The sequence below is a fragment of the Echinops telfairi genome, unplaced genomic scaffold (assembly GCF_000313985.2).
Source record: "Echinops telfairi isolate 266 unplaced genomic scaffold, ASM31398v2 ScPeMD7_18;HRSCAF=68, whole genome shotgun sequence".
NCBI classification, from domain to species: Eukaryota; Metazoa; Chordata; class Mammalia; order Afrosoricida; family Tenrecidae; genus Echinops; species Echinops telfairi.
This window is the reverse complement of record NW_022103915.1, coordinates 34,497,367-34,518,576: the sequence shown is the minus strand read 5'-3', so window position 1 is coordinate 34,518,576 and position 21,210 is coordinate 34,497,367. Positions and strand designations below refer to the sequence as shown.

The window sequence follows — 21,210 nt, the reverse complement described above, 5'->3', positions numbered from 1 at the left end:
CCTGCTTCTTTTAACGATTCCATAGCAACAGTATTCAAGGCATTTTTTCTTGGTCCAGGATCTATAATGGGTCTTACAGTGTTCTCAGTCTCAGTAGATGTGATATAGGTAACAAAAATGATCTTGTTGTTGGGTGCCATGGAGTTGTCTTTGACTCATAGTGACCCAACATACAACAGAATGAAACAGTACCTGCTCTTGCACCATCCTTACAGTTGTTATTAGCCTCGATCCCCAGCCTGCAGCCACTATGCCAATACAACTCATTAAAAGTCTTCCTCTTTTGTGCCCACCATCTACTTAAGTGTGATGGTCAATTCTAGGACTGATTTCTTATAATAACAAGTTAAAATAGGTGAGATAAAAGCTTAACATAAGGCAATTAAGTTTGCCAAGGAAATATACATGCAAGCTATAAAGTAGAAATTGCTATAGGAACAGTATATAATAGGGCCCACTTATTTCAGAGGAGCAAATGATTCGTTCCAACTAGAGACAGAGAGAGGCAAGGCAAGGCTCTGAGGCGCTAGCCTTGCCTGCTGTGTTCTCTCGTTAGAAGTCGTATCTTTCGTCTCTGACATTGTGGTCCTTACTAGGACTTCGCTATGGCACCTCTCAAAGAGAAAAGCACTGACCTCTTTTAGTTTAAATGAACTTAAAAGTCACCTCTACCACTAATGTGTGAGACACATTCTAAACAAACAGCAAACCCCCAACATTTTATTGTGAATTGAGTGACTGTTTACAGAACAGACGATCAGTTTTACATTCAACAATTTGTATACATTTTGTTTCAACTTAACCACTGCAGTCTCTTCGTTGTACCATCACACCCACTTACTCCCCATGTTTCCAATTTCCATTCTTCCTCCTTTCCTAACCCTCTGAACTTTGTCCATGGATAAATATTGCCCTTTGAATCCTAAGTGATTGTTTATTCTACCACAGGGATGAGTTCATGTTTAGACCTACAGGGTGACTAAAGGCCATTATCTTGGGGGTTCTTTCAGTATCTGGCTGATGGGTAAGCCTGGACACAAACAATTTGAGTTTTGTTCTGTATTTTTCTCCCACTCTATCCAGGCCCATCTAGTGTGATCCTTTTTAAAGCAGTTGGTGGTGGTAGCTGGCACCATCTAGATCTTTTGGTTTCACGGTTGTCGAGAGGGATGTTTGTGTATTCCAATAGTCCACTATTGTTGGTGCCATTGAGCCAGTTGTTACTCGGAGAGAGATACCCTGCACACAGCAGCACTAAAAAACGCTGTCCAGTTCTGTGTCATCATCACCGGTGTTATGTTTGAGCTCATACTGCAGCCATTGGGTCAGTTCATCTCCTTGACAGTCTTCCTATTTCTCACTATCTGTCACTTTACCAAGCATGATGTCCTTTTCCAGGGACTGATCTCTCCTAATAGCATGCCCAAAATAATGTGAGAGGAAGTCTTACCATTCTCACTTCTATGGAACATTCTTGCTATGCTTCTTCCAAGATGGATTTGTTTGCTCTTTTGGCATTCTGTGATACTTTCAGTATTCTTTGCCAGTAGTATAATTCAAATGCATTGATTCTTCTTTGGTCTTCCTTATTCAATGCCCATATGCAAATGAGGCAATGGAAACTACCAGCGACAACTTGGATCAGGCACACCTGAGTTCTCAAACTTGCTTTCCCACCCATGAAAGAGTACAGTTTTAAAAGTCTTGAGCCATTTCTCAAGATAAATGAACCCCCCCTTCATTGAAGGGGCTGACAGACCCAAATCTGGAAATTGATTGAGGAGTCATGACTCTGGTGCTTTAGGTTAGACTTTATGTTTACCCAACCTAGCATTTTTCCATTTATACAGATCAAGCCAATATCAGTAGACTCCCTGTCTGTTTTCACTCCTAGACACCATGATCCGTGAAACCAGTGCCATAGTCCTTTAGAGTCAGACTGTCTTGTTACTGCATTGACTCATCACAGAAACCATGCTCCCATGCCTTGGGTGATAAAGTGCTGCTTGGCCCCTGTCCCCCTGGGATCCCATCACTTTCACTCCATTGGGAGTTCTCATCCAGCATTTCCCACAGTCATAACTGACCCACAGAGGAGAGCAATCACCGTGCTCTTTAAGGATGCTGGGACTCCCGTCATAAACCTGTTTTTCACAGTATTGATTAAAAAACGTGTCCTCGGGATACTTCTGGGGAGGGCAGGGGAGTCTGACATGATAAATCCATTCTAACTTTCTCATTTCCTTCAGACTTTGGATACCATTTTCTACAGCATACCAAGACAGTTTTAGCATTTCAACTGTGTTGAGGGCAGGCCACATGTATTATCCATGTTTTAGCCACTCAGCCAAACAATCTTTGGTTCTTAGAGAATGCATTGCATTCTTTTATTTGGCTGTATTACAGTTTTATATACTCATTATCCTGTTGTTTCACATGTAAACCTTTATTTATGCCCAGGCATGGTCCATTCTTTATTTTTTGAGGGTGGGGGATGAAACTTAATACGGAAAGATGTGAAGAATAAGATGCAATCATCTTTGGGTCAGTTAAGAATGCTTTTGTTTGCAAAGAATAGAGTCTTTAACGGTGACTTGAAGAACTGTGAGTATGAACGTCATCTCAGCCTGGAGGCGGTTGGGTGGCATTTCTAAAGCTGCTCCATACTGATAGGGCTCTGGCAAGGCATTTGGCTCTCCCTGTTGGGCTGCAGGGTGCACACAGAAGCTCATGACTGTTGAGAAGTGAGTACACAGAGGGATGGGGTAGACAGATTCTCCCCACACATCAACTCAGACACGTGAAAGCCTTTTGTTGAGCTGCCCCAGTGGAGGCTCCTATGTCTTCTTTGATCGCACCTGGGTCACAGACCTGCCACTAGACAGTGACTAGACGCTCGTCTCGTGGGTGAAAAGATGTGCACCCCGTATCTGCATAAAGAGTGGAGCCTGCTAAAGGAAGGGAAAGGGGCACTTGAGGTCATGATCAAATGATGACTGCCGAACCCTCATTTAAAAACAAAAAAAGTTTTAAAAGTTTAGCTTCCTAAAAGAGGGTGTGTGCATAGGGCAATACTTTTAAAATGTGCTTGTTTGTCTTAAAATTTCTGGGTGAGAGGTTATGTGTTCATTATTCTGATAGAACAGTAGCATGTGTCACGTGACTAACTTATCTTAGCAAATGTAGTAGGAATGAAACTTGACTTTGCAGCAGAATGCTCGTTGGCTTTGTTTTTCCTCTGCCCAACTGCTGTGCACTTTATGGCTCATTGAAAGTAGAAATGAGGAAAATGTTGGGGAATCAAGTTTAATAAAACAATCCAAAATCATTGCAAAGCCTCTTTTTTTATCAGCTACATTAGGAAGTTTCAACTCTCATGTGTATATCTATTTTTGCTAACTTCTTTACTGATTATATATACAGCATTAAAAACCAAAACCAAAACCCCCAAACGAAACCAGGTGGAACAACCTCCCACCAGGAAACGGCTCAATAATACGTATATAGAGCCCAAGGGGAGATTATGCCCAGTACTAGGGTCCTAATTGGACACTTCTGACCTGGTTTTTCTCCAGACTTTGGTGACCCCGGGCCATGTGCTATAGACACTGAAGACTTCAGACTCTGTTCTTTTGAGGTATACAACATTCTTTATAGGACACAGCAGGAGGATTCAATGTGGAGATCCCAGAAAACCCTCTAATTGAACTGTACTTTACCTCAAAATCACCTGTAGCAGGTTTAAGGAACCAACACACACCTTTGGACTCAAGGCTAAATGGCCCTAGTATGAGAAGAAGCTGCTGATGACTGCTATCTCAGGGCTATGGATTGGTGGTCATTAGATTTTGGTTTAGATCTCTTGGATTGAGAATGCCAATGAATGATGGCCCATAAGTACCATATATTTACTATTTTAATGCCCTCCTGCTTTCTTATGGTAGGCATGGTTCTACCTTTGTGAATGAATGTTAAAATTTTGCCCGATCACTAACCCCTATTTGTGTTGTGTCCAGTCATTTAAGAGTTTAATCTGTATGAATCAACAATTCATGCATTGCTGTCTGTAGCCTGCCTATATATTTATAATTTACCTTTCTCAGCAGTGTTTTAAATTCTATATCATTGGCTAAGTTAATGACACTCTTAATATGTCCCAGGGGATGATGATTTATAATGTTCTCTCTCATAGAATGATAATGGTGTCTCTAAAGTGAACCTCCCCCCACACACATATACACATGAATGGATTTGGAGCGTGTACTTAATTCTAGCCCCAATCTAAGAACAATTAGTTCTTAAGATGTAGCCCTACTTGATACTTGTCCTCTTGAAGAGATCACTGAAGATATGGGTGCTACAGCAAAGTGTGGTGAAAGAAATCAGATGGTGCCCAGCTGTCATAAAGAGTAGTTTAGAGCAGTGGTTCTTAACCTGTGGGTTGTGACCCCTTTTGGGGTCAAACAACCCTTTCACAGGGGTTGCCAGATTCATAACAATAACGAAATGACAGTGATGAAGTAGCAACGAAAATCATTTTACGGTTTGGGGGTCACCACACCACAATGTGAGTAACTGTATTAAAGAGTCGTGGTATTCGGCAGGTTGAGAACCACTGGTAGAGTCTTAAAGATCTGGCTTAAAACCAACAGCCATTTAAATGAGGAATCAACTGAAGCCCACATGGATGAAGAACATCAGCTGTGTGATCCAAGGATTGTAAATAATAAAATCCAAATCTGAAGGAGGAGTTTAATTGTGAACCCCCAGTTTGCAGAAGGCTATGGGTGACAGCGGTAACCCAAAATCCATTTTCCGGCTCTCCACATGAATTAGGCCTCTGGTGAATCCCCTCTGAACATAGTCGAGGGTTGTGAGTAGCCTTGCTGTCGGACAGAGAGAGCGTTATAAGGTCGATCATGGCAGACGTATGTAGGTTAAAATGTAATGCCTTATCATGGTATTTGTGCCCCCCCACCCCCATTACCCATTTTAAAGTTGTTTCAGTTTTTAATATTTTCTGCTTTCTTTTGATTGAAGTTTTCCTGTGCCTAGCTGCTGCTGTTGAGTTTCTGTGTGCTTCCTCCTTGTGTATTGTATGACTTTCTGTATACAAAATTCAAGATAGTAAGACTTTAGAGACAGTAACTAGATTAATAATTACCTAGGGGTATGGCAAAATGGGTGTTGGGGGAAATGGGTAGTCCTCAACAACAAGGACCAGAAGAAAATGATCTGAAATTGTGGTGATGATTATACAATCTTCTTAATGTGAGTGAACGATCACATTATATAACATGGGGAAATATATGGCAACACAATTTTAAACCACGACTTCTGTGAAGATGGCAACTGGGTAACACAACCCAGAGGGACTCCGCAGAAATCAGCCCAGGAGAGTTAGTCAGAGGGAAATTCAACACTGCTGGATTGCAGGAGGAGCATCATAAAGACAAGTAGGCACAGATCCACAAGGTTTTGAGGGGCTGGGGACTTTTGGCTTACCTCATTGGAGGCCGGCTACGGTTTGACCTTAGCCCCACCACTGTCTTGGCCAGAGCTGGGACCATTTGGAGCCGGCGTAGGGCCTTAATCTCAACACAGCCACAGTTTATCACCGCCTCAGGGCAGGGATTAAACACTGGCAGCCCCAGGGGCAGGGATTGGGGCTCAGCTATATTGTTACTTTTGTTTCCCTCTCTTCTCACTATCTCCCCACAGTCTTGGCTGGCTGTTTTTTTCCCCATCTTTGTCTCTTGCCTGTTCTCTAACACTCCACTTCCAACCTCCAGACCACTCTTAGCTTAGGGCTTTTATGCCTGGACTCCCCCCCCCCCCCCCCAGTTAGGTGAGCTCCACCCTGTGTAGCATAGCCTGAGGCTGGGGAAAGCCTGGCTGACTTCCACCAGGGGATACTCTGCCCAACTTCTTACCAGGGAATTCCTGCCTGTGTGGCTGTGGGAGCTCCTGTTTCTCCTCTGTTGTTCCACGTGACTGAGGGAACTTCCTCCCATTTACCTTATTGCCTCCCATGGCCTAGGGCAGCTCAGCCAACACTTGCCAACGTTCCACGCTGCTGCAGAAACCTCTGCCCAAACTCCGCAGTGATCTACCTGGTCCAGGCATTTCTGCCCACCATTCACGGTGTTCTACACCAGAGCAGGCAACCCACCAGTCTTCTGGGGCACTCCCCTGAGAGGGAAGTCACAGAAGGATAATGTGGTAGGCTAATTTCATAGTGAACTTAGCTGTAGGCAGTTCGAAGAAGCATTCCCACAAGTCTCCTAGAGAAAGCCAGTGCTCTTCGACTTCCTGGAAAGTGGCACCTGGCTCCTCTTAAACAATGCAATGCAAACAGCCATCAGCCCCAACGACCTCAATGAAAAAACAGGAGAAACAAAAGGCAATGGCAGAAGATATCCCGAACCTAACGACACGTGCATAGAAGAAGCAGACATTGAGCTGCCACAGAAAGAAAATTTGAGAATGCTGCTTAGAGTCATACAGGATATGAGGGAAACAATACAGAAAAAGGATGAAATGATATGGAGATAAAGTCCATACACCAAAGGGAAATACAAGGGCTTAGGGAGGAGATAACAAAACACCAGTAGCAGATTCACGGACCTCAGGAATCGACTGGAGGCAGCAGAGAACTGCACCAGTGACTTGGAGGACAGTCAAGCAGACTTTAACAAACACAAACAAAAATCTAATAACGTCAGAGAAGCTGAAGAAAACGTAAGAGCTATGTCTGATGCTATGAAGAGGAACAACATTAGAATTATTGGAATACCAAAGGAAGACACAACAAAGAAGTCATCTGCAACAATAGTGAGAGAATTCTTGGAGGAAAACTTCCCCAGAAAAATGAATGAAACCAGGCAACCATTCAGGAGGCTGAACACTAGCTAGACTGAATCCCAAGAAGTCACCAACGTACATAATAGTTAAAGTATCCAACTTTGAGGAAAAGGAGAAAATCATGAGAGCAGCTAGGGAAAAACAAGCAATTACATATAAAGGTTCCCAATAAGAGTATGCTCAGACCTATCAGCAGAAACTATGAAGAAGAGGAGAGAGCAGAGTCACATATTCCAAAAATTGAAGGAAAACAACGCAAACCCAAGAATACTCTACCCAGCCAAATTATCGATCAAGATAGATGGAGAATTAAGAGTCTTCCCAGACAAGGAAAAACTCAAAGAATACGTTATAAGAAACCCAGCCCTATAAAAGATCCTTGCTGACCCAAGCATAAATGTTTTTGTCATTGGCTTGTTGTTATTTTGTTTTCGTTTGATGCTTGATTTTTCTGTCTTGTTTTTGTACATGTTATCTCTGTAGGTCTGTCTAAATAAGATAGGCTGGATGAACAATCTGGAGGAGTAAACAACGGAACCGACAGTTCCAGGGGGACGTTGGAGAGGGAGAGTTGGGTGGAAAGGAAGTGGTGTTAACAAAACCAGGGGCAAGGGAACAAGTGATCCAAATCGGTGGTGAGGAAGGTGTAGGAAGCTGGGTAGGGCGTGATCAAGGGTAATGTAACAGAGAGGAATTACTGGAACCCTAATGAAGGCTGATCATGATAGTGGGATAAGAGGAAAGTAAAAGGAAATAGAGGAAAGAGTTAGGAGGCAAAGGGAATTTTATAGAGGTCTAAATAAAGGCATATCCATATGTAAATAAATTTATATATGAGGGTGTGCAAATAGGTCTATCTGCATCTATGTAAAGGTTTATTATTAAGCTAGCAGATGGATATTGGGCCTCCTCTCAAGTACTCCCTCAATGCGAGAATACTTTGTTCTATTAAACTGGCATTCCATGATGCTCACCTTTCTGAGACAATCGCTGAAGACAAAGTAGAAGAAGCACACCAGCCGGTGTGATCACGTGGTGCTGAAGGGATTAGTTATCAGGCATCAAAGAACAACATATATCATTATGTGCTCACCTCCCTGATGCGATCACTGAAGACAAATGGGTGCATAAGCAAATGTGAAGAAAGCTGATGGTGCCTGGCTATCAAAAGATATAACATCTGGGGTCTTAAAGTCTTAAAGGTAAACAAGTGGCCATCTAGCTCAGAAGCAACAAAGCCCACATGGAAGAAGCACACCAGCCTGTGCGTTCATGAGATGTTGAAGGGATCAGGTAAGAAGCATCATCAGAACAAAAACTCATATCATTGTGAATGAGGGGGACTGCAGAGTGGGGACCCAAGACACATCTGTGGGCAACTGTACATCCCCTTACAGAATGTTCGGGGTGAGGAGACGAGCCAGTCAGGGTTTAGTGTAGCAACGATGAAACATACAACTTCCCTCTAGTTCCTAAATGCTTTTCCCGTACTTCCCCCTATTCTCATGATCACAATTCTACCTTAAAAATCTGGCTAGACCAGAGGATGCACACTGGTACATATGGGAACTGGAAACACAGGGAAACTAGGGCAGATGCTCCCTACAGGACCATTGGTGAGAGTGGCGATACTGGGAGCTGGAGGGAGGGTGGGGTGGAAAGGGGGAACCGATTACAAGGGTCTTCATATAACCTCTTTAGGGAACGGACAACAGGAAAGTGGGTGAAGGGAGACATTGGACAGTGTAAGATATGACAAAATAATAATTTATAAATTATCAAGGATTCATGAGGGTGGGGGACAAAAAGCATTTTTTCATAAAATATCAAATATTGTACGATTGCTCTTAATTTCATCTTGTCAGTTGCTGTGGGAGCCATCTGGTCTCGTGGTGATCCCTGTGTGCAGAGTAGACCTGCTCTGAAGGGTTTTCAAGGCTACAGCGTTTTGGAAGTGTGACTGGGCACATCTTATTTTTATCTTTTTAAAAATCATTTTATCGGGGGCTCTTATAGCTCTTATAATGTTCCATACATCAATTGCATCAAGCATATTTGTACCTATACTGCCCTCATCATTTCCAAAACTTTTGGGCTCATGTTTTATTGTAAATCTGAATTTACCTGATTGTTTTCTTCTTCAAATCTTTTGAAAACAGCATAGGAACAATTACTCAACCTCACCAAACTGACTGCCAGCATTCAATTCTAACACATCGCAACCCTGTAGGATAAGGTAGAATTGCCCCTATGGGTTTCTGAGATTCTCTTTAAAGGAGTTGAAAGCCTCATCTGTCTCCCTCAGAGCAGCTGGTGGTTTTGAACTGCCGATCTTGCACTGAGCAGTCCAACTTGTATCCCATTACAGCACCCTGTTGTTATATTTGGTTTTCTTAATGTGTTCATGGAATGTGTGCCGTTTCTTTATGATAGACAGCTTTGAAGTTTAGGGAAATATTTGATCTTCCAGTGCAATCAGATTTTGATTTAAAGCTTGTTAGTATTAAGATGCATTTTTTGGTGATTGCTTTAGTTTTTCTATTTGAAAATTTTAATGTCAGTTTGCAAAGAAGGATTTACTTGAAACATGTGAGTTTGACAAGATTTAGGTTGCTCTTTGTAGCATATAGGGAGCCCTGCTGACACTGTGGGCTTTAGCATTGGGCCACTAACTACAAAATTAGTGGTTCCCACCTACCAGCTACTCCTCCGAAGAAAGATGAGGCCGATTGCTCATGTGCAGACGTCAGGTCTTGGAAGTACGAAGGAGCACTTTTGCTTTGCCCTCCGGAGGGCTGCGAGGAGTTGGAATGGACTCCAGGCAGTGAGTTTGATTGGGTTTGTAATATATATTAATATGTCTGCTAAATCCCAGTGTGTTTTAGGTAGCCTCAACACATGGCTCTGTTTTTGTTCATAACCCAAACACATGATGGTGATAGTTGTATAACATGGGCGGCTTCAGGTTGGAGGCATTTGTCCGTGGAGCTCCACCGATCCCGAGCAGTTAGAGAAATTCAGGATCTCAGCACATCGAAGATATATGCAAACAGTCGGTGTGGTTGTGATACAGTATGACTGTGGGGCTAAAATGTTTTGATAGTAGGATAACTTTGTGTGATAATCTTGATAGTCTATAGATAATGATGTACAGCTAGCATTTTAATTAGTTTTCTCTGCTTCATGTCACAATTTCAGATTGGATCTGGTTCCTCTCGTCTTGGGACAGCAGCAACTATTAAAGGTAGATGTGTTTGAACTTGAAAGTTGCTTCTGATTTTCTATTTCATTTTGGGGTGTGATAAAGATAACTGAGTGCTATTTATTCAAGTGTTAGTGAAAACTCACTCTTGGAATAGCTTTAGATAAAATTATGCACCTTATACTAAAGGCAACTTGATTTGAATGGCTTCCTTTCATTATTTAGAATTCATTAAAGTATTTGACCCTTTGCATTGCATGAATGGGGGTTTTTGATCTGTGGGAAGCTTCCTTGTTTCGAGGGAAAATACTTCCGTGGTGTTTGCTACAGTTCATGGAAAATGAGTTAATTTGATTTAATGTACAATCTGTGTTTGTGCACTTAAAAAAGAGCCCTGGTTGCTTTTTAAAAATCGCTTTTGTTGTATACATCTATTTCAGATACATATATGCCATTTTTGCCTTAAAATTTTTGTTAGCTGCACATCTTTCCCCTTGGAAAAGAAATAGTATAATTTGTATTTCTTTTTCAAAACTGCTGCTCTTTGAAGGAATAGGTTTATTGGCCACACTGTGAAGTGTTACGTTTTCTGTGGTTGTAGTGGCTTAGTGGTTCAAAGTCACCAGCTACTCAGTGTGAGAAAGGTGGGGTTACTCCTTCTGTTAAGAGTTCTACATTGTTGAAAACTCAAAGGTACGGTTCTAGCCTGTCCTAAAGGGTGACTCTGTTGCTCTGAGTCAGAATCGACTCATTTGCAGTGAGTTTGGTTTAAGTACTACGAGAGTAGTCAAGTGGTCTGACCCATGATATACAGACATCTACATCTACAGATATGTAGATATCTACATATGTAGACCCATGATATATAGATATCTCCTTGAAGTCCTTTTTTGGATGTACTGCATTATATCGCTTTTGCTTTTAATATAATGCCCTCACTTGTTTCTCTTAACTTCGTAGGAGATACAGACACTGCTAAGACTTCTGATGATATCAGTTTAAGTCTGGGCCAAAGCTCTAGTCTTTGTAAGGAAGGAAGTGAAGAACAAGGTAAGAACATTATACTTCACCATGTCATTATAAATTGTAATAATTGGGATGAACTGGTGGCATACTTTACTCACATTTTGACAGAAGTTTATAATAATATAGTAATTTGAACACAGAAATACAAAGTTTTACTTGGCTTAGTAGTAACACAAGAGTGCTTGAAAAGTTCATAGAAAAATTGAATTAATAGACAATGGTGTTTTTCCATGAACTTTATGACGCCCACTGGTGTGGTGTTTTAAGTGCTTGCTTTTGTTGCTCGTGGTAGGTGCTGTTAGGTTGGTTCTGACTCATGGCAACTTGTGCACAACAGAACTAAACACTGTCCAGTTCTCTGTCCTTCTTTTAATGGTGATGTTTGAACTCAGTGTTGCAGCCACTGTGTCAGTCCATCTCCTCGGCAGTCTTCTTTCCCACTGATCTTCTGCTGTGCTAGGCATGATGCCCTTTTCCAGGACTGATCATCTGATAACAGGCCCAAAGTATGTGAGAGGAAGTCTTACAATCCTCGCTTCTAAAGAACATTCTGCCCGTTCTTCTTCCAAGACACATTGCTTTGTTTTTCTGGCAGTGTTCTTGGCCAGCACCATCATTCAAATGTCCATTGATTCGTCTTTGGTCTTCAGTGTACAACTTCCACATGGACCCGAGGTGATTGAAAAGACCCTGTCTTGGGTCAGGCACACCTTAGTCCTCAAAGTGACACCTTGACTCTAACATTTTTTTTTTTTGTATTCTCTTGCAATTTCTTTTTTTTTTAATTTAAATTATTTTATTGGGGGCTCGTACAATGCTTATCACAATCCATATATACATCCATTGTTTAAAAGGCCTTGTGTCACAGATTTACCCAATGAGATACATCATTTGATTTTTTGACTGCAGTTCCCAGGAGTGCTGATTGTGGATTCAAGTAAAACGAAATCCTTGACAACGTGAATCTTTTCTCTAGTTTCCGTGCTGTCCGTGACTTCAGCTGTTAGGGTTTTGTCTCCTTTACGTTGAGTTCCTATGCAGACAGGAGGCTGCAGTCTTGGGTTTTCATCTGCACTTGCTTCAAGTAGTCCTCGATTTCAGCAAACAAGCTTGTGTCACCTGCATTTCACAGGTTGGTAATAAGCCTTGCTATGTTGTGCCCGATAAACAAGGAGAGCATTGTGTAAGCATGTGCCCCATCCACCCTCAGTGTTAGCATGAAAGGGGAGAGAAGGATCTGTTTTCCCTGTGGTTGGTCAGATCTTCTTGCCTAACTTACTGATTATTAGTGTGTAAAGCGATCATTTTCCATTCGGGATAGTCTCTTAATGCCAACCAATTCATTTCTTGCTCAGCTGTGGAAACCACATGATATAACAGAGCATTGATTTGCTGTGTTGGACTTACTGAGTAACTATATGTTTACCTCCACCAGCATGGTACCTGCCGTTACCAGAATTTTAGGCCGTTTGTAATTTTCCCCCCTGTGCAACTCCACTCATGATTATTTTTTATTTTATTGACTTCTTTCATTTTTAAGAGTGACTATATTTTCCATATTTGAATTTAAACTTTCAAACATGAAAGAACAGGTAGGTCATCCCCATTTTCATGTGGACACTCTCCAAAATTATATTGTTAAGGATCCCATACTGGATTGGTTAGAAACCTGTTTCCCTGTTTCCAGTATGTTCTTTTCATTAACCCATGAATGATGTTTGGTGGCATGGCAAGCTACTATATTTCCTATATGTCGTTGTGAAACTTATTGTGAGTTATAAATGTACCACTAATTCATAAATAGAATGTTTATAAGCATATACATACACACACATATACCTATATTACTGTTACATGCTGCTTTTTGAGAATTGTAGCACTCCATAGGTTGTTTACTTTTGTGAACCACTCACCCCTCCCACTCTTACCCCTTCCCTCTCATCTCCTAATAAAAGACCTCCAAACATATTACATGGTCTGGCAACTTTTTTCTTTTTAAAACTTAGGTGAATTAATTGCTTTGAGAATTTCTAGGCCCCTTTATCTACTATGTAATTTTCCAAGAGCGTTCTAAAGAGAGCCAGGCAGTTACCTTGCAGGGACTGGGGCCCCTACATTTAGTGGACACAGATCTCATTTTATAGAGAGAAAGTACCACATTGAAGCAAGAGTTTTGTAGTCTGGCAGGTTGGGAAGTCTGTACGCAAACATAACCTCGTAGATGCATATTAAAATAAGAATCAGGTCTCAATTAACTGAGTGTATAGTACTATCTAGTTCAGCATAAACCCAAACCCTTTGCTATTGAGTTGATTGCAACTCATAGTGACCCTATCTGGACTGCTTGAGGGTATAAATCTTTACAGGAGCAGACAGTCTCATCATTCTTCCAAAGGGCGATTGGTAGGTTTGAACTGCTGACCTTATGGTGTAACATCTACCAAGGGTATTACCTAGTTAGGGTGGGCACATTTTTTTCTGTAAAGGACCAGATGAAACATATTTTAAGCTTTGTGGGCCTTACAGTGTCTGTTGGTAACTATTCCACTGCCACTGTATTGGGATAGCATCCATTAGTAGATGTAAACAAATAGGCAAGGCTGTGTTAAACACAGGAAAACTTTAAATAAACCAGATGAGGGCGGGATTTGGCTCCCGGACCTTTGTTTGCCAACCTCTGCTGTAGGTAAGCCTTTGAGCATTCTACTCAATTAAACTTCACTAAAAGCTTTGGAAGTCAATACTGTTGTTATTTTCAGTTTTTATGAATGAGCTTAGAAGTATATAAGAAACTTTTCCAAGGTCAGTTACTAAGTGATGTCCTATAATTCAAATCTAATTTTAAAGCATGCTTTTAATTACTTGCTTTTAACTCATAAGATGTTATTTACTACTCAACAAATATCAAGTATACATCATATGCCTCACACTGCCTTTTTTTTTAAATTATTTTTTTGGGGGTCTCTCACAAATCTTTTTTTTTTTACAAATCTTATGACAATTCATCATTCAGTTTTATTAAGCACACTTGTACATATGTTGCCATCAACATTTCCAAAACATTTTCTTTCTACTTGAGCCCTTGGTCTCAGCTCTTCTTTTTCCCCTCCCTCCCCTCCCTTCCCACCCCCGTGAATCCTTGGATCAATTCTATATTATTGTTATTTCACGTCTTACACTGTCTGTTGTCTCCTTCAACCACATTTCTGTTATTCGTCCCCCTGGGGAGTGGCCTATGTATCTAACCTTATAATGGGTTCTTCCTCTCTCTCCCTTTGCCCTCCCTCCCGCCCCCCACCATCCCACTGCCCTCATATCGCTACTCCCACTACTGTTCCTGAGGGTTTTATCTGTCCTGAATTCCATGTGTCGAGAGCTCTTATTTGTACCAATGTGTGTACTATGGTCTAGCTAGATTTGTAAGGTAGAACTGGGTCATGGTTGGGGTGGGAGAAAGTATTCAGGAACTAGAGGAATGATGTATGTGTGTTTCATCGGTGCTATACTGCACCCTGGTTGGATTGTCCCTTCCTTGTAACCCTTCTGTGGGGGGGATGTCTAATTGTCTGTAGATGGGCTTTGGGTCTCCACTTCAAAACCCCTCATTCACATTGATATAATTGTTTTGGATCTTTTGATACCTGATACCTGATCTCGTTGACACATCATCACACAGACTGGTGTGCTTCTTCCATGTGGGCTTATTTGCTTCCCTGCTAGATGGCTGCTGTATCTTTTGATAGCTGGGCACCATCCACTTTCTTTACCCCATTTACTTAGGCACCCATTCTGCCTTCAGTGATCATGTTGGGAAGGTGAGTATAATCTCACATTATTTTGAGTACTGGAAGTAAATCAGTAAATAAAAATTGCTGACTCCATGTGGCTTCTTAAACTATTAGTATGGAAACATGAGTATAAATAAAATATATAGTACTTAGTAAATACAAATAGAGAGTAGGATGGTGTCCTTTTAAATAAAGTAGCCGTGGGAAATTTTCACTTAGAGCAAAGGGAGCCTGAAGGGGAAGTCCCCTGTCAGGAAATAAATGTTAGTGGGGAGGGCAGGGACCATCAGATAGGAAGATGCCGGCCAGGTTTGGGAAGAAATGCAGCCTGGTGCACAGGGTGAGTACACGAGAGGCCGAATTATACCAAGCCTTGCAAACTATTTTACATGATGGTTTTAATTTTGGAGTAAGATGAGAGTCTATTAAGGGGTTTTGAGCATATGAGTCTTAAGGTCTGTATTAAGCAGGACTACTCTGCTGTGTTGAGAATGTATTATTGAAAGGTGGCTAAGGTAGAAGGAGAAAGCTTAGGAGATTACTGCATGCGTTTAGGGTTTAGGTAATAGTGGCACAGATTAGGGTTATGCAAATGGACGCGCGTGCGTGCGTGTGTGTGTGTGTGTGTGTGTGTGTGTGTGTGTGTCTGGATATTGAGAGGACATGCTGATGGCATTGGCTATAGTATGTAAGAGAAATAGCCATAGGCATCTCTAAGGTCTTTTGGCTTAAACATCGGGAAGGATGGATGGAGTCCTCCTTAACTGAAAGGGTGAAGACTGATGTGGAGCAGATTTGGGGGTGGGAGTATAAGAGAAGGATATGTCGAGGAGTTCAGTTTGGGACATAATAAATTAGGTCTGAATTTCAGATAGGAGGTTTGAGTTAGAGTTTAATGTTAGGAGTTTTCAATATATAAATATTAAATGGTCGATGGGTGGTATCCTTTTAAATAAAGTAGCCGAGGGAAAATTTCACTGAGAGCAAAGGGAGCCCAGTTAATGTCAGTTCTAGGTTGATTATTATAAAGTTCATAAAGAGGGAAAATGTGCATGGTTAGCTGGCTTGGAGGTCTGGCGCCCAGGATCTCTGTCCAAATCCTTGTTGGTCTTGGCTGCTGTTTGGCACCACCTAGTGGCAGTTATCCATCTAGCTTCCACAGCTTGACTACTGGTTTTCTGGTTTGGACCTGAAGACCCTTATGAGATGTAGTTAGTTGGATATCAGGTATTGGGAGGATGTATCATTTCCTTTTTGCACTTCATATAAATTATCTCGTTTTCCTGTACAACTTCGCATATGTCTTCCAGTGAAGATCGGAATGTTAGTCTACTCCCATGCGTATAGGCTAAGCAGAGACTGGAGGAACCAGTTACAATTAGTTCTGAAGTTTCGTCATCATGGGGGCCAGAAGACAGGATATAATCAACATTTTGGACATTTCACAAAACTTGAATTACAGTACTTTTTTGGCTTATGATTGATTGTTCGACCTAAGAACCACTTGTGTTGTTTGCTATTGATGTTAGATGCTACTGAGTCACTTCTGGTTTTTTGCCACCCTGTGAACAACAGAACAAAACCCTGCCCAGTCCTGTGCCATCCTCACAATTGTTAGGTGTGAGCCCACTGCTGCAGCCACTGTGTCAGTACATCTTATCAAGGGTCTTCCTCTTTTTCACCGCCCCTCTACTTTACTAACCATGATAGCCTTTTCCAGGGACTGGTCTCTCCCGACAGTATAACATGTCCAAAGTACGTGAGATGCAGTCTTGCCTCTAAGGAGCACTCTGGTTGTACTTCTAATACAGATTTATTTGTTTTTCTGACTGTCCATGGTTCTTACAGTATCTTTCACCAAAACCATAACTCAAATGCATTAATTCTTTAGTCTGCTTCATGCAATATCGATCTTTCACATCCAATCACAGGTGATGGAAAATACCATGGCTTGGGTCAGACACATATTACGTTTTCAAAGTGACATGTTTGCTCTTTAACGCTTTGAAAAGAGGTCTTGTGCAGCAGATTTACCCAGCGCCGCGGTATGTTGTTTGATTTCCTGATTGACTGCTCCTCCCATGGACTTTATGGATCTAAATGAGAGATGAAATCTGAGACTACTTCAGTCTTCTATCATGATGTTACCTATTGGTCTAATATATTTTTGTTTTCTTACATTGATTTGTAATGCATATTGAAGGCGGTTTTCTTTGCTCTTTATCAGTAAGTGCTTCGGGACTCTTTGCTTTCAACAACAAGGTTATTTTATCTGCATATTCACAAAAATGAAATTATAATAAATTTCTGGATTATGAACATGTACCTTATGGGCGACTTGTACTTCTCTTAACCCTTTACTGTAAATGTGCCTTCACCCCGAAATAATTAAATCAGTCCCTTCAAAAGCCAAACCAAATTCATGCCATCAACTTGATTATGACTCATATCAGTCTTACAGGACAAAATAGAACTGCCCTCTTGGGATTTCTGAGGTTGTAAATCTCAGAGCAGCTGGTGGGTTCAAACTGCTGACCTTGCAGTTAGCAGCCCAAATTGTCATGCCCTGTGCCACCAGGGCCTTGAATCAACATCAGCTGACAACACATTCTTCATCATGATCACTTTCATTGCTGTAAATGCTACTTTTAAATCTTCAAAAGGGCTTCTAGCCTTTTCTTGTGCTACAATAAGGCTGAATAAGAATTGTGTGCTCCTACTCTTTATTTTCTAACTGGATTTAAAGACACGCTTAATAGATAGCATGCGTAACCCAGGACCTGCCTGTATACAATGTGATCTTTTGTATCTGGCTTTCCCCTCTTAGTATAATGTATATAAGTTTCATCCATGTTGTAGCATGCATCAAGACCTTCTTCCTTTATGAGGTAGAATGTAGTATGTCACTTATAATATTCATACATGCAGACATACCTATACCTTTAATGCTCTTTTTACGGTTTACAATGTGAATCATGCTACCCTTTCCACTTAAGTATGCCTCATGTTATTTGCATTATCTTTGAAGATATTTTTAGTGCCTGATAGCATTATTTAATATACATCATCCCTTAGCCATTTTTTGATGCACATCTTGCTTTCAAAACTTCTGTAACAACCTGAGGTGAACACTTGTGATAGAATACTCTTAAGTAGACCTGATCTCATCTATTAGCTACAGTTCCTAGAAATGGAGTAAGGACTCTTCAAGGACTTTGGCCATCTCGCCAGATCCCTTTACTGAAAGATAACACCAGTTTGTACCACTTTGAGCATGCGTTTTGTTTCCTTAACACTTATTTGCCTAAGAAATTTTAATTAGGTGAAAAAGCATCTGTGTTGATCTGAGTGTCTTAACAAAGCAGATATGCTTGAAATTTTCCTGAAGACACAATTTCCCTGATAAAATGGAGCTTTTCATGGCACATTTACTAGGAAACATTGAGAAAAATACATTCATGTTCAAATAATTTTTAGCAGTGTCTTTTAAAATGAAAAACATAAAATCCCTGCTTTATTTAAAGGCATCTGGGAAAGGAGTTGGTAGCATAGTTTAAAAGTCCATTGTATATCTCTAAATATTTTACATCGATATTGTATATCAAGAACTATTGATTTTCAACTGAGTTGATAAGTTTTCTATAAAAGTCATATTATAAAAATGTGGGCGTCACTCTGTAATTATTTTTTAGGGTTACCTATTGAGAGTATTTTGAAATGGCATAATTTAGTATAATAAAAAAGTAGATACAATGTTAACTTACATGTTGGTGTTTAGAGAATACATGAACCTAAGCACAGTGACTGTTGTTTTGTGAAAATGATAAATATGTGTGTTAAAGCCTAATAGGGCATTTATAAACCACAGTTATTAGGATGTGGAACATTCTAGAGACCATTTCTAAGTTTTCAATTATTTAGTTCTAGTTCTAATTTAGATTTTAAAAGTCCATAAATAGCTCTAGTAACTTCTTTATTTTAAGCTTGCCTGCTTTTTATTATTGAGATTCCACCAGAAATAGTCTGACTTGCTATGAACCCTTTCATTGTGCTTTGTCTGTACAGTTACGAAAAGTAGGACAAGAAATTTTTATTGAACTAAGCAGATTTAAGCTGTCCTTCTTTGTCAAAATGCATATTAAAGATCTGCTATTGTGCAGTTTGGTTGCCAAGCTGTGTTCCAAGATAAATTTCAATATAGGTAGGTAGGTAGATGGATTTATTTATATTTATATGCATGGTGAATATAATAATTGAAGTCACTACTTACTGCCCTAGATGGAGAATTTAAGCAGTGGTTTTATAGATATAGGAGCATGTATGTCTTTAGTGAAACATTTGTAATTACTGTATCAGTGAAGAAACAAATATACCATAATCTTTTTTTGTTTGTTTATTTGGTAACTATTAGGATCAGTAAAAAGTCTTATACCATTGCATTATGTCTTGTTTGAGTCTTGGTTAACCTTTCAAAAAATGCTTGTTTCATAAAACAATCATTTGTTTTTTCAGGAGGATTTTGGCATTGGGTATGTGAAGTAAAAGAGTCATTACTACCATTAACTGTTTCAAATATTGTGCTGAACTAAAGATATATTAACTTGGCTATTTTTTTCTAGTCCTCAGTGAGATTGCGAATCCCATTTGACGGAGGCTCAGAAAGGTAACCTGAGGTTATCCAGTTAGTAAGGTCGAGACAGAGCTTGTGTATAAACCTATTTTAGCGTGTGCTATCTCTAGCTGTATTGTTGGTGTCTATTGAACTTTCTGAGGCCATTTGAAAAAGTGGACGTTCAGAATGGTTTCTTTGTGCCGCTGTGAACTAGAAACCAGCTCTTTGGAATGACTGGCCAATGTTATTCAGTGAACTGCCTCAGAAATTGTTCATATTTGACTTACTGTATACTGTGAATGCTCCCCATTGTTAAAACAGGTCATTGATTTATGCTAACATTTCCAAATATGTGTTTGAAATAGATCTGGCAACTGATCGGAAGCTCTTCCGGCTAGTCTCCAACGACTCCTTCATCTCCATTCAGCCTTCCTTATCCTCCTGTGGGCAGGATTTACCAAGGGACTTCAGTGACAAAGTGAGCCTGCCCAGTCACAGCCACCACCACCACGTTGACCAGTCTCTGTCCAGCGCCTGCGACACAGAAGTGGCTTCCCTCGTACCTTTGCATTCACACTCTTACAGGAAAGACCACCGGCCGCGAGGAGTGCCCCGGACTTCGAGCTCGGCTGTGGCTTTTCCAGAGACTTCACTGAATGACTTCCCTCTCTACCAGCAAAGACGTGGGCTAGACCCAGTCAGCGAGTTAGAGTCTGGATCCAAGCCTCCTTCTGGATCCAAGGAATCCTTGGTGGAAAATTCTTGTTTATCCGGGGAATTTCAGCTGGTTGGTGACCTGAAGAAAAGCAGCTCTCAGCCACCCACAAGAAGTGGGCCGAGCAAAGCGCTGGCAGCGGACAAAAGCGTGGACAGCTTGCGGAGCCTGAGCACGCGGAGCAGTGGGTCCACCGAGAGCTACTGCAGCGGGACCGACCGCGACACCAACAGCACGGGCAGCAGCTATCAGAGCGAGCCGACCAGCGCCACGCACCTCGGGAGCGGCCCGGCCGAGCCCCACGCGGCCCGGCCCGGGGGCACGGAGAGTGGGAGGACGGGCGAGGGCGCTGTTGGCGCCGACGAGAAGAGCGGCTGCACCCGCGACACAAGGACCAGTAGGGAAACGACCGCTTTGGAAGGCAGCACCAACAGTGGGGTCCACGAGGCCAAGGATTCGAACACCTCCGACGACACGCACAACCCGAGGGGCCTCAGCCCCTCCGCCTCCGAAGAAGCCAACAAGAACCCGCACGCAAACGAATTCACCTCCCAAGGAGACACGCCTCTGGGGAAACCCTCCGAAAACCAGGAGGAGCCCAGCGACCAGCCGGCCGTTCCAGGGCACGCGAAGGATGGCACAGATGCTGGCGGCAGGCAGAAGGCAGGGGATGTGCGACCCAAGTCTTCCAGCTTGGTCCACCGGACCGCCTCTGCCCACAGGGCCGGCCGGAGACGGACAGGAAAGAAGCGGGCCAGCAGTTTTGACGCCAGTCGGCACAGGGACTCCGTTTCCTTCCGAGGGGTCTCTGCTAGCAAACCACACAGTGCCATATTTTGTCACGACGAGGACTCGAGCGACCACAGCGACTTGAGCAGGACATCCAGCATTCAGTCTGCTCACCAGCTGAGCAGCGAGAGCTCTTCCAGCGCGGCTTCGCATCCGTGCCAGTCCCCCGAGGGCAGACACGGCGCTCCGAAGAGCGCGCACGCGCCGAAAGCCA

At 41.8% G+C, this 21,210-nt stretch overlaps 1 protein-coding gene across 1 annotated transcript in view; it reads left to right on the top strand.

Annotated features, from left to right (window-relative positions):
• PCNX1 (pecanex 1) overlaps positions 1-21,210 on the top strand; it is a 175,652-nt gene that overhangs the window by 47,076 nt on the left and 107,366 nt on the right. Inside the window, exons 5-7 of the mRNA XM_045288192.1 lie at positions 10,063-10,108; positions 11,027-11,116; positions 19,858-21,210. The exon at positions 19,858-21,210 is cut by the window's right edge and continues 408 nt beyond it. Of these exons, the coding sequence (XP_045144127.1) occupies positions 10,063-10,108; positions 11,027-11,116; positions 19,858-21,210 (1,489 nt within the window). The remainder of the gene's footprint in view (positions 1-10,062; positions 10,109-11,026; positions 11,117-19,857) is intronic.